Source organism: Leptosomus discolor, chromosome 25 (assembly GCF_034619465.1).
Source record: "Leptosomus discolor isolate bLepDis1 chromosome 25, bLepDis1.hap2, whole genome shotgun sequence".
NCBI lineage: Eukaryota > Metazoa > Chordata > Aves > Leptosomiformes > Leptosomidae > Leptosomus > Leptosomus discolor.
The window spans coordinates 5,082,752-5,096,722 of record NC_141415.1 but is presented as its reverse complement, the minus strand read 5'-3'; the positions used below and the strand labels follow the sequence as shown (position 1 = coordinate 5,096,722).

The 13,971-nt window shown below is 45.9% G+C and overlaps 1 protein-coding gene across 9 annotated transcripts in view; it reads right to left on the bottom strand.

Moving 5' to 3' along the window:
- The window catches only part of CDC27 (cell division cycle 27), a 32,384-nt gene extending 20,084 nt beyond the window's left edge, over window positions 1-12,300 (bottom strand). For all 9 annotated transcript variants that reach the window (XR_015184026.1, XM_086477816.1, XM_086477818.1 and 6 more), the window contains exons 1-4: window positions 12,274-12,300; window positions 6,068-6,143; window positions 2,605-2,752; window positions 375-500 (exon numbers count right to left, since the gene is read on the bottom strand). Coding sequence is in view for 8 of the 9 variants with exons in the window: in XM_086477816.1 (XP_086333942.1) it covers window positions 375-500; window positions 2,605-2,752; window positions 6,068-6,143; window positions 12,274-12,300 (377 nt within the window). In the remaining variant the exon portion in view is untranslated. The remainder of the gene's footprint in view (window positions 1-374; window positions 501-2,604; window positions 2,753-6,067; window positions 6,144-12,273) is intronic.
- Window positions 12,301-13,971: the final 1,671 nt, after the last annotated feature.

Sequence of the window (13,971 nt, the reverse complement as noted above, 5' to 3'; positions counted from 1 at the left end):
ACAGATACAGAAAAATCAAAATGGCAACAGTGAGAAACAGGCCTTGAGAGTTTCCCTGAAGGAAGAATACAGAACAAACCCAAAGGTATAAAAGATAGACTCTTGGATTGCATGCTTAACAGCCTGGAAAAAGGAATATCTGCTTTCAGTCAGAAGCTCTGGGTGAAAGACAAACCATTCTTGCATTCCCAAGTTAGAGGGCTTCCCCAACTATCTACCTGCACCTATCCTACTCTGGAACTGTGCAGGCCATATAGCCCAGAGACGGGTGTACCGTGGGGTGACTAAAGATATATTTAACTAAAATTGGTCTTGGTCAAATAACCCACCCCCCCGCCCAAGCTTTATTAGACAAGATAAAAAAGCAACATTACCAGTAGACATGTCCCAGTAAGGAGAGTGTAAAGCATGCAGAGTCACCAAACTCCATAACAATGTCATCATGGCTTTTCTGTTTATTCAACACTCCACCAGATAAGATCTGCTCTCCTTCTGCAAGCCTTTTTAAAAAACAAGAGGTTTAAAGGGGTTACAAGGCTCACAGTATTGGTAGTCCAGTGTTTTCACCCTGCTGCAAACAAAAACAGAAATCCACTGTCAGTGTTCACAAGTTCCAAACCACAGACAAACTAGTTCCTGCAAATGAATTTAAATAATCGATGGATTCCTCTAGCAACATGGAGGCGGGCAGTACTCTGCAGCCGAACACCTCTACTGGGAGGGAAGAAAATTGAAACAAACCCCAAACCCCACACACTCCAAAACCAGAGACCCATAATGCCACATGACTCTTGCAGAGGTGATTAATCTCAGGTAGAACACTAAACTGAGGACAAGAAGTCTTCTAGACATTACATTTTCACAGGTACTTTACCAAGCTAAGACGACACTTAGTTTGGCTTCGTTTCCCAACTAAGTAACACAATTCCTAAGGCTCCACATACTCAGATAAAATCCAATATTGGGATGTTGATGACAGACTTTGGATTTTAATGCCTTGCTTTCTTGCTCAAAAGGAGAACAAAGGCTCTGTTTGCATCTACTATGCCAGCAGTACCGCTCACATGGAAGGGGCCACCTACTATTAGGCCTGAAAACAACTTTATACACCTTCTGGGGATGGGGGTGTGGGTGGGATTCTTCTGGCATTTGAGATCGACACCTGCACAAACAAATCATCCCTTCTTGCCTCCACTTGAAGTTATACTTGAAGATAGATGCTTCTATCAGCACAGACCATTCCCACAAGAAAATAAGGTGCATCTGTACAAATAAGCTCATAAGTGTAACAGCAATGACAGTTAAACTTAACAAATTCTAAAGAAACGTGTTTAAGAAATCCCACCTATCTAACTAAAATCAGTTCAGGAGCTATCAGTACTATATGGACACACCAGACTTTGTAGAAGCAAGGGAGGGAACAATCAGCTTCAAATTTATTCCACTGGGACCTTTCCAAGTAAAGCACTAACATGACTTCCCTTTCAACTGAAGATGCAAAGAAACCTGTATCCTAACAGCTCTGAAAGTGTTAAAAGATTGTCAAAAGACACACAAGTCAAGACATTCTCGCTCAAGAGATGTCAAAGGACACTCCCACGGAGCTGCCCCTGCTGCCTCTGGAGAGGCCTGCATTTTGGTTACATGTTGTGAGCAGGATCTTGAATCATGAAAATAACCACATCACGCTCTGTGAAACTCCAAGCATCATGGTACCTATCCTAAAGAAATTAAACTCTTCTTTTTGGGCATTGAAAGACGGCCACTCAAAAACACACAAGCAAAAAAAAGCCACAACACATAACCACAAGCTGTTTTGTAGAGACACATTTAAGCTTCGTGAAGAACCCCCACAGCATTTAAAGTTTTCTGAATGCAAGATTTTGCCTCTCGGTGCCTCATCCTCTCCATTCTGCACCTCAGCCAGACATTGTTTCCTACATTTGAGCAGAAAGGTCTACATAGAAGTGAAATACCCTCAGTAACAAACTCAGGGCATTAGGGCCTGTAGCTTGAGCAATTCCAGGATACACTCTTGCTGTTAGGACTCTAGAAAACCAGCAAGATACCTTGACACCACCACGTCCCTGTCAAGGTTAATTCTCATGTTGAATGTGGATTCAAGGTGGGTTTGTTGCGGGTTTTAAAGCAGAGATTTCTGTCTGTCATCTTCTCCCTCACCCACCCATTAGCAGTAACTGGGCAAGAGGAGGAAGCATACCGTTTGAGGAAGTGGTCTATCCATTAAATTCATCCTGGAAACACTTAATGAAATAAGCAAAGCATGAGAGAAACACAAAGCCAAATCAAACACTTCCCAGAGTGCCCTCCTGGAGTCATCTCAGCAATCAGTGTGGTCTCCCCCTACACAACTCGACAACTCCTTTGCAAGTCATTCAATACCTTTTAGAGGTTTCTGCAATATGGGCTAACGTTCATTAGGTCCGTATCTGAAAGCAAAATGAACTGAACTTATAATAATCTTTTGAGCCAAAGGACCAATGAATTACTAGTTTATGCAATATGACAGCTTTCAAAGAGAAATCCAAACAAACAAACAAAAAGCATTTGTAACCCTGGACAGAACATAAAGTATTTACTCACTTGCTGAGGTCAACACAACATTTTGCAAGCAGGTATTTACATTGCGGGGTAGTACAGCTGTGTCCCTTTAGGAGCCTGTATGCTTTGTAGGCCTTTCCTGAGCGGTAGTAACATGTTGCCAGTAAAAACAGTGCTTCTTCCGAATGTACTAAAAAAGAAAAGAATCATCAGTTGGTTATTTTCCATTTTGATACCAGGAATTCGGGGGCAAGGAGTAAAAGCCAGCTAGGAACAAGATACAGGAAAATGAGTATTGATGTTTGAGAAATTCATGACTGAATGAAGTGCATTTCTTTATCCTTCAGCATATAACACACTCCCATATGGCATTTTCTTGTACAGTCAGACCAACTCTTCACATCTACTGTTGTAAGAGAACTTCAATCCTTCTGGCTACCCAACCTAAGTAAGTGATGAGCCAGCTTGTTGTTAAAATAACAGTTAGTCAAGCAAAGCAGCCTCTCCTAGTAGAGCAGAGCTACTTTAACAACTCAGTGGCCACACCAAGTCTTGCTCCAGGTATTATCACGCCTGTTAATAACACTTTGCACTAGCTTAAGAAGTGCATAAACACTGGCACAAAGGTGGCTGTTAGGAAGTACAGGAACTTTCAGAAGGAATATCTATTTCAGCCTAAGTAGCTTAATTAACAGTTTCAGTCCTAACTTCAAGTGGTCTGTTCCTGTTTGCAGTTTTACTTCTGTTAATTCTTCTAAAGCACTTGATGCTGTATCTTCACATGACTTAGTGAGGCAGATTTTCTGATTTTAATGACTATTAAAGTCAGTCCATTACCAGCCATCTCTACCCCAACATTAAGTCTCGTCCTTTTTGCTGCCTGCACTCATCATTTCATTGGGAACACGGCTTTATTTTATGTTAGGAAGTAGTGATAGTTCTCTTACAAATCCTCTTCCCAAGCTGAGTCCTCACAAGTTCCTAAATTCTGAATGAAGTAGTCAAGCTTCAAGGAAAAAAAACCCAAAACTATCTAAACAGCTAACAGGAGAAATCAAGACAGAAAACATTTCTCTATGGCAGGAACTGGATGTATTTGGATTTGATGTCTGCTTCAACACTTCTTCCATTGCAGAGATGAATTATGTACCACACTGAGAACATTCTATTCAAAGAGCTTGACTTGGCATCCAAGGACTGAGGTCAGACTCGCCAATTTTAGTTGTGATTACAGCATGAAGGACAGAGAGCTAACACGTGAACTAACTTTAAAACCTTACTGTAAAGTTATCAGCTGAAGCTTTGAATGCCAGAGAACACCCTTTTGTGAGACAAGTGAGCATTACCATGCTGCGGTGGTAATTCGAGCATTAAGCTATGATTGTGTGAAGATTCTGTATGACTTCATTTTAACTCTGTTTTCTGGGTTCTAAACAAGAAGAGGGAGATATCCAGACACACTCACAGATTATTGTATGGCCATCGTGTCTTACCCTATTCTTTGTACTTCCCCAAATGTTAGACTCAAGTCACCCTTATTCAATGGCATATTTTAAACCAAAGAAAGGCTGTCTATGAAGGCAAGCAACTTACATCCCTGAACAACTAAGAAACCCACAATACTTCATAGTTTTCAGAACACACTACCATGCAAACGGAATTCAGCACTAAAAGAAACAACTCTGATGTTTGTTCACCCACCTATATGGAACTCTTCCAGAAAAATCAATACGAGCATTGTACAAAAACCTCTTTGGGCAACCTGCTCCAATCGTTGGCTACACTGAAAACCGACTATTTTAAGTCTGTGTCATCACCTAGACAGTGACAATAGAGACTGAGGACTCAAAGAGAGAACATTTTATTAACCTTATCCTAAAAACACCCAAAGATCTTTTTGAAAATTAAAGTTAAATCAATTCTTTTATCCACTAATTTATCACATGTCAAGAGTTCTGGGAAACTACCAAGCCACAGATGTCCCTGCAAGGACAGTAATTGCAGGTGGACTTAAAAGAAGTTCTTTTCAGGGTAAAATCACTACTGCAAATAAGGAGTCACTGTATTCAAGTTCAGCAGCTTTTACTCTGCAGTAGAATCACTTTTTTTAACCAGAAGCCAGATGTTTTGTTAGCAGTTAATTGCTTGAACCAAGTGACAGCATGCATGCTGTTCTCTCTCAGTGCTGTTGGTTACCAAAAAAAAGCTGTTTGAAGTTCTCTTACAGAGTATTATTCTGCAAAGATAGTCAGTATCAAGTCATATATTCTTCTCTTGGCTGCTGCAAAAAGTGGATTCTCTTCCTTTCTACATCCTCAGCAATTACCTTCAGTCTAGCATTTCCCTGTGTCTCGCAGTACGCCGTATTCAGGGGAGATATGTCATCCCTAAAGCACTATTTCCTTTATGCACACCTAGATTATAAGGTTCCATAATATTCTATGCAACATTTGTCATTTAAGCAGCAGATGAAAGACCCCAGATTTCATGGGTAACCTTGACATAAGAGAAAAAAATAAAATAAAATCTTTATTTCTCAAAAGTTAAGTTTGTGCTTCCATTGTTAAGAAATGCATTGTGGGCATGTCAGGCCAAACATTGAAAGCAAAACATTTCATTACAAAACATAGAGCATAAAACAGGTTATACAGTTTAACTGACATTATAAGGTCAAGTTGTTTAGCATGAGAAATTGTATTATGCTTATATTTTAGCTTAAGGGTTGGGTTGGTTTTTTTCATGTTGGTGATTAGGGGACAATACCTTTCAAAATAAAGAAGAGCTGAACACCAATCGAGGAGAAAGAAGTAAAGAACAACAAAAAGCTTATCTGAGTTCATGGAGGAAGGGTTAAGGAAGAAGAGCGACTGGAACACAAGAAAAAAAAAAGTGGTTTTGAAGGACCCAGGAAAAGTACAGGTTTGCGTTACTGCTGCCTGCTCAGTATCCAAGACGTCCTAGATCTGACAGCATTACAATGAAGTAACAATTAACAAGAATTCCACAGAAGACACCTATTCCATATATTCTGATTCTCATTGTCTCAATTTCACTATGCTTTTCTCTCATCATCACGAGATTATCTCTTTCAGCTAACACACCAGCCAACATATCTGAACAGCATTATCAGCAAAGACAGCTTTCAATATCAAGACAATTTGAAGAATTTGCGTACTGCACCTATCCTCAAGCGCCCTGGGCAATGCTTAAGGTTATATAAAAAAACCTCTCACAATATCATGCTGTACACATCACTGTAAACATTATACTTAAACACACAACTCAAGTTTAACTTTTTTAAGGAGGTTTTACTGTAAAATAACATTGCTGCTGTTACATGATTTGATTTTCCAACCTAATTGCAAGGCATTCTTCCGCTTTCCCCAAGCAGAAAGTTAAACTTCATTATCACAACAGCAGCTGCAAAACAAAGCAGGACCAGAGGCTCAAAAACCTTAAATAAAAACTGAAAAAAGCATCAGCTTTATGTTTGCAAAGTACATACCTTCTGCATATAATCTTTCTGCAAGGAATACTGCATCGCGGTAAGCATAGTGGTTAAGTGCTTGCCATATAGCAGCCTGCAAGACAAGAAAACAATCTAAATTTAGAGAGAAGCTTTAATGCAAAACTCATTAGCTCTTACTGTCAAAAGGCAAAGTCCAATTTTGTTTTACTAGAGTCATAAGAAGAACAGAGAAGGATAAATATGCAGCCCAAGTTTTAGTTGTTTCAACTATGAGTAAGGAGACTTAAAAAAAAAACCCAAAAACATCAGCACTGAAGTCATGACCCAGTCTAAGAATGCTGCTCGCTAGTTACCATACGCAGCCATCTATAAACCTCAGCCAACGTGCTGCGAAATAACAGCGAGTACTTCCACTTGTCACTGAGCTTTAGCCTGGTACATAACTGAGCATGAATTATTGCAAACTACCAAAGAATAACATGTTAAGTAAAAGGTAAGAACAAAAACCAGCCCCCAACTGCTTAGCAAAGCATTCCAGTTCGCTCTTAGCTGTGCCCAAGGAGGGGCAGGGGAGGTAGGGAAAAGCTCCAGTGCCCAACCCCTTTTAATGGCATTATGCATAAATCCATTTAAGCCATCTCCTCCTGAGATGTGCCAAACCAAAACCCAACAGGACCAGAAATCACGTCAGCGTCCGAGGTTGTCGCTGTAAGACTGCTGTGGATTAAGGATGTCGGGTATACGGCACTTTCCTTGAAGGGACATCAGCGTTCCCTTTAGAACCAAGATGGACGCGATCCTCTGCTTTCTGCTGCCGTGTTTTGTTTGAGGCTTTGCTCATCAGCCACCTCTTGAGTGCCACTGATAAGGGTTGTGAGGTCTCGTACAAGAATGAACGCAACGCCAGTGAGACGGACAAATTGATACCTACGGCCCCACACGAGGTCAACCTACTTCTGCATTTTGCTCATGCACCCATACTGGGTCACCACCAGCCACCTGCTCAGCGGCACTATCTTCTGCCGCCATGAGCGCCAAGCTCAAGAGTCTGGGACCGTCGCTATTTGTGCACTCGAAAGATGGCACTACTCCAGCGCAACGCAAATCCAGTGTACACCCAGGTGCACACACCCTGCACACCATCACCGCTGTCACAACCGCACTGCTGCCGCCAGCAGCTGAGCCGCAAGCAAGAGCTGTCCAGCCAGGGAACAGGGCTGGGGTACGCCGGTTTCGCAACAAACACTACTCAGCCGATTTTCTTGAGAGCAGATTAAAAGCCTTCTGTTATCTGTAAAAGAGGGGTGGGATGGGAATAATAATTCCTTTTAAGATCTAGCCAGCCTTTCCTCCCCACCTATTACAAGCGGTGGTGTGCCTGCTTATCAGGGGCTGTGTTCCGAGGTCGGCAGGGTTGGTATCAGGACTGTAGCTCCTTCCCATCTGGCAGTCTTGTTCAAGTTCCAAAGCAGTTTCCCACCAGAAGCAAACAGCCATTTTGCAGGAGTTCTGTTGCTACTGATCCAAACAATTTCTGAACTTATGAACTCGACATGCTGTGGTCTAGTATTTCTCTAATATTCACCAGCAACTGAAGACAAACAGAATCAGCTTCTGATACTATCAGACACTGCAAAACTAAAAGAAATCTTCCAGAGCTAAAGAAATAGCACCCTGTAATGCTATTCCCAGTAGGAAAGGCAAGTGCCAATTTAATCTAAAAAAAAAAATTGCAAACATCACATGGAGTTACACGTACCATATGCTGCTACTTCCAACACAAACTTGACAAACTCAGGGTGTGAAAAATGTGCAAGTTCTCCTCACGGGAAGCCTACACAGTCTTCATGAACAGTACACACCAGAGTTTCCAATTACTATATATTATACAGAGGATCTCTACAGAGATACTATTTTCTTCTATCAGCAGGTCCCAACAACTTACTTAAAAAGTCAACAAGTACTTCTAAGCTTGTGCGAAAGTATTTAAAAATTAATTCTCTTAGTTTGATTATTATAACACAAACACCTTCTTATTTTTCTCTAGCTGTAGTCCACGCTTCAGATAACTTCAGCCACAGAGTCTGCCTGAAATGATTACTCCCTTTTTACCTTGAAAAGTCCCAAGGCTGTACATCGCTCTGTGCGCTGCAGACAGCACGGTACAAAGACAGAAGGAGGGTGCTAAAACCTCTCAGGCTATACCCAAGTCAGAGCAGCCCAAGGTCTCCTTTTTCTCTTGCTCTCAGAAGCAGCTCTTCTTTTACCAAGTCACGAGTGACATTTAGACGATCTATCCAAGCTGTGCCATCTTCAGGTTAAAAATGCCATCTCTACAGGGCTGTAACTCAGCACGCTTACAAAACAAAGGTATGGGGGTGGCGGTGCTGAAATCAATGTCATTTGACTTCTCCAACAGGAGCAAGTTGACACAAACAACCTGGCTAAGAGGGGACACAAGTGATTTTTGGCTATATCACAGCCACACTGTAAAAGTTACACGACCCACTGGCTCAAATAACAATCACTGCTGAGCAGAGCCCTAGTGAAAGCAAGAAGTCAGCTGGCAGTATCCTCGTTACATAGTAATCGTCATTTTGCAACCCAAAAGGTGCAAGTTGGACTCACACCTTCAACAGACGAATGCTGAAAGGCTGGATCCTTGCACACACTCTCCCAAAAGAGCAGGAGGAGGAAAGGAAGGTGGCAGGGAGTCAGCCATACCTATGCAGCAACAATTTCGTATGAGAAAAGATGTCTAAGCTACTGAAAAAGACGACTTCTTGTGCACCTTTTAGGATGTACATTTTGGATAGGAACATCAATCTCGTTATTGAAGAGTAATTAGGTTGTTCCAGCAGAATTTTAACGCATCTACACAGCATTCGCAGCATGTGACAACTGCTAAACCACACCAGAAGAGTGGTCTGAAGCAAAAAAAAAACAACTTTGGGGGCATTTATCCTATAAAAACTGTTTCATCCCAAAAGACTTCAGAGCAGGACAAACACAGTACAACCACAAATACAATCCCAATGCAGCCTTAGTTTCCTCCCTATGGTAGTACCAAATTTTACATGGAACCCGTCAACAGAAACCCAAAGAAGCATCCTCAAGAGCCTGCAAAGCAATCGAGGTACTTTGGCTGCAGCGTCTGTCCTCAGAGCTACAAACATAGACATGAGGGAAGCTTGAAGTGTTTCAAAGTTTTATTTAAGCATGCTTGCAGACCAGATAAACCTCCGGGTCCTAGTCACTCATTTTAAATACGCATTAATTTCCAAATGCAAAGTGACAGGGAATTCCAAGACTACCACACCAGCCACAGCTCTGCAGCAAAACATCCTCAGAGAGGAGAGCAAGAAAACAAACACAGATTCATACAGGACCATCTTCGATCCAGAAAATCCCGTGCATTGTCCAAGCGTCACCTCATATCTAAGCCAAAGAGCTCTTAAGAGATAGGTGTTCTCTTCTGACAGTTATATAGCCTCAGAAATTATTTTCAAAGCTTTATAGCCTACTGACACACTAAGCAGTTTCTATCATGATTTCAGACTTCTTCAGGGTGGGCAGAGAGGAAGAGAGTTTTCTGTAACAAGATGTGCTGCATTTACTGGTCATGCAAACTCTGCCCATTAAATAAGCCACCACTGGTATTGCACGTCTTCAGCCGTGGCAGTAGCCTTGGAGTTCAAGCACCATTCAAGTGGGACACAGCAGATGATCACCTTGAACAGCTAAACTCCAGGGAAAGTGTTCATTTTGTTTCCAAGATGTTTTTCAGAAATATCTGGAAGGCATCCAGGCTGTTTCTCAGCACATGGATACAATGCTTTATGTCTGAGCTGAGGAGTTTCAAGCTGATCACATCAGGAAATACACTAGAGGTCTGTGTCTACGTAAACTCTGGCACTTTTGTTCATCTTAAGAGATTAAAAGAAGTTAGTAAAAATCTAACTAGTGAACAGGATGCCTTTTGGGACATTAATTTCATGCAATTAAACCCCAACATTTATAAGGCAATGTACACATAGAGATTCCGTTATTTATCTATCATGCTTTGCATATCACAACTGTAAAGATGACAGTTTCTTCCTGGAACACCAAGCCCTGTAGATATCTGAAAGGCTGGGAGAGAACAGACAAATAGACAGGAAGAATCTCTGCAATGACAAAAATGAGAAGTAGTGTCAACTTTTCCTATCGTATCATTAAAAAGAAAACCAAAACCAGAAAGACAGAGCTAAGTACACGGACTGCAACTGAAATGGGAATTCAGAAACGCAGTCAACCTCACCCAGATGTGTACTGCAAAACAGAGACCACTCACTGGACACGCTACACTAGTGAGGAAACGAGCAGGAGCTGGTTTGGGAAGGTCCTGGAGTACAGCAGTGCAACCCCTACACCACGGCTTGCAGCCGTGGCACAAAGGGGACTTCAGCTACAACAGCGGATCCAGGCAGAACTCAAAACACTGACCCCGTTTTGGATGGTGCACTCATGGCTTCCTTACCATTAAGAGCAACAATACGAGCAAGAACACAATAAATAACAAATCCTAAACTTACCAGTGTTGCTGTCAGCAAGGAATAGCAGCAAAGCTAACAGCAGAAGAGCCACCGGCAAAAAACCCCCTATTTGGCATTTGAAAGGAGGCAGAATCTGAACAGATACATTCAAGGTAGCAAAGCCTCATCAAAACATCCAAGCTGATAAGAGCTTAAGAATGGAGAATGACATTAGAGAGGGCTTTACCTGCCTGAAAAATGAAAACAAGACTGCACATTTCTATCAGGGAACTCTCAGAATAGCAAGTATTTTCCACTTGGTTAGTCTAATTAGCGCAGTACCGGAAACGTTAAATATTGTTTCCTGTCATTCACTCTGCAATGCATTCTTGCTTCCTTTTCTATTGTAATCCCACATTTTCCTAGAATACCCAACTGGTGCAAAACACCAGTCCAGCTCCAAGGGTAACAGCAATGGTGTAAGTACAACCACCGCAGAAGAGGGATCAGGCGGCCAAAAGCACTTCCAGCTCTCAGAGTGGACGAACAGAACAGCAGCATCGAAGAAACAAACCCTTGGCCTACAGGAGTGCCATCACTGTCACCATCTTGCTCAGACAGGGTCAAGTCAGCAGGCCAGTCTTCCACAGGAGAGGTCTTTCTTTCCCTCCCACCTTTTCATGAAAAGCAGAGAGAAGAGCCAAAAGCAAGAATTTTCACTAATGTTCATTTCAGAACATCATCACGTACTATCAAGACACTTACAGCGAGAGGTTCCTAGCATAACTAGAAAAAAAACCCCACCCTGTTAAAACGCTAAAAATAATAATAAAAAAAAAAGACCACGAATAAGATGACTGATTAATGAAGATTATAGAATAGTTAAGAGTAATGGGCATACAGGGAAGGTGGAAAGAAGAGACAGCTCTTAATGCTGTGAATCATGCCTTTTGAATGGGAAAACTGAGAATAAGTGCAGGAGGCCCATCAGGGTAACTGTGGCGAGAGTAAAATATGGTAGAAAACCGAAATTTACATTATTTCCTCTCTCCTAGGTCCTCCATTGATCTGAAGATACCAACTCCTCGGGAAGAAGGAACGTCCTTCATTTGCACAACACGTACAGAGCCCAGCACGCTGCGAGCATTTAAAAAGGAAATAGTAGCAAATGCAGAAAGGTAAGCGAGATGGAGAGAGGTATCAACAGGTCTCCCAGGGGACCTACGAGGGGAGCCGAAAGGGCCTTTTCTGGAAGCCGACTCAGCTGCGGCGCCGCCGGAGACCGACACCTCCGGCGGGGAGGCCGGCTGCCCCCGGGCGGGGGCCCGAGAGGGGCAAAAAGGCGAGTGCAGCTCGTCCCAAAGGCGCAGAGGATGGCGAGGGGGTCGCACGAAGGAACGAGGAAGCCCAGCAGTCCCACGGGCTCCCAGCCGGGAGGGCGGAGGAGCCCGGGTTGGCGGGGGAGAGCGGCCGGAGCGCCCTGCGGGCCGGGCCCGCTCCCACCGGCGGAGGGGGCGCCCGGGGCCCGCAGCCCCTCCCGGGAGCGGCCCGAGCGGAGCGGTGCCCCCTCCACCACCACCCCAGGAGAGGGCCCGGCGGCGGGGAGGCCTCCCCCGGGGAGCGGGCGGCGCGGCGGGCCCAGCTCCCCCCCGCCAGGCCAGGCCGGGCCGGGCCTTGGGGCCTGAGCGCGGCGGCGAGCCCGAGCCCGTGCCGCCCAGGGGTCGGTACCTGGACGGGTTCCTGCAGCACCGTCATCCTGCTCTCCCCGGCCTCCGCCTCCTCCTCGCCGAGCCCGGAGCGGGGCGGCCCCGGCCCCGCCTCAGTGCGTGTCCCGGCGGCGGCGCGGCCCGACCCGGCCCCTGCTCATTTAAACTCCCAGCGACCGTTACCGGGGCAGGCGGCGGGGAGGGAGGAACGAGGCCGGCCAAGAGCCGAGTCCGCCCGAAGCTAGCGGCGGAAACACCCGAACAGCCTGCCGGAAATACCCGAAGCCCCAGGCGGAAAGAGCCGAGCGCCGACGGAAAACAGCTGGGAAAGCCCCCACCCGTCACCAGCCAGGCGGAAGCGCCTCGGCTGACGGAGCCGCCCGAGCGGGGACGGAGATAGCCGAGCGGGGCGGCGGGGCGGGAGGGGGCGCGCTGGGCGGCGGCGGGGGCCGCTGCAGGGTCCCGGCCTCCCCTCGGTGCCCGTGAGCACCGGCAACGGCAGCTGGGGCGGCACGGCGCCCACACTGGCCGGCTGGGGCGGGGATGGGGAATACGGAGCCGCGCGGTTCCGTCCCTCGCAGCAGGGAGGGCGGTGGCTGCCTCAGGCCCTCAGCGCTGGCGCCCGGCGTGAGGGGGTGCGGGGAAGCCCCCTGCGGGGCCCTCACAGCGCCTTTGCACCCACGCAAGGCAGAAAGTTGCACTTTGCACCAAAAAAACTGGGGCTCTGGGGTGTCCTGCGTGCCGCGGGGGCCTGTCAGGAGCCCCCAGCCTCCCTCACCGTGCTGCCCCGTGGTCTCGCTCCCGCCATGGCTGGAGGCCTGCTGTGTCCTCTGCCAGCCCGGCCCCTGGTGCCGGGCTTTGGCTGGCGGTTCCCTTGTCTCTGCTCGTGATGTAGGGGGTCGGCGTGGCCCAGGAGCTGTCCCTGTCCCTAGCAGGGCAGTCCCGAGGGGTGCCGTGCTGCTGGATCTCCCCAAGTAGCTACAGCCAAGATGGCCAGGAGTAAACCGGCCAGATTGGGGTACTGGGGAAGGGCGGCATTGAATCTGTTTGAAGGTGCCTCATCTCCTGGCACAGAGAGAGGTTTGCTGCTTTCCCAAAAGGGTAAAGATACACAACTAAACTTCAATTTATTAAAAACACTGACCTGTCAGTAGCCACCTGCAACTAGCAGAGGCTGTCCTCCAAACCCCTCCGCGGGCTTCCTGCAATACAGCTGCCACCTAACACCACCCACAACACATCTATGCTTGCACACCTCCACGCACAGACTCTCTGCTCTGCTGCTGCTTCCAATACCTTTCGCACTTGCACTCAACTGCCTGAAGGACAGATCCTGGCCCTGCCTGGTGGATGGGTCCTGGCCCTGCCTGATGTGCTGCTGAGCGCCGCAGAGCACAGGGGGCTGCATCTTTACCTAAGGAAGCTGCGTGCGTGGAGCTTGTGTTGAAAAGTGGCGTGTAGAGCAGGAGGGCTCGGCCTGCCTGCTTCCCCACTCTCTCTACATGTCTTCCTCCGTGTTTCTGAAAAGCGTATTTGCAGGTTTGTTATCGCTCCCGTAGATCTGCAGGTGTTTGCTTTCAGGGTGTGAGCAGGTTGGCATGGAAAGGCAAAGCTTTCTGCAATCCCTGACCTAAGACAAATAGCAAAATGGGTTACAGAGCAGTGCTTTCCCCCTGGGATGGATTACCTGGCTCGCTATCGGGTCGACCTGAGTCATTTT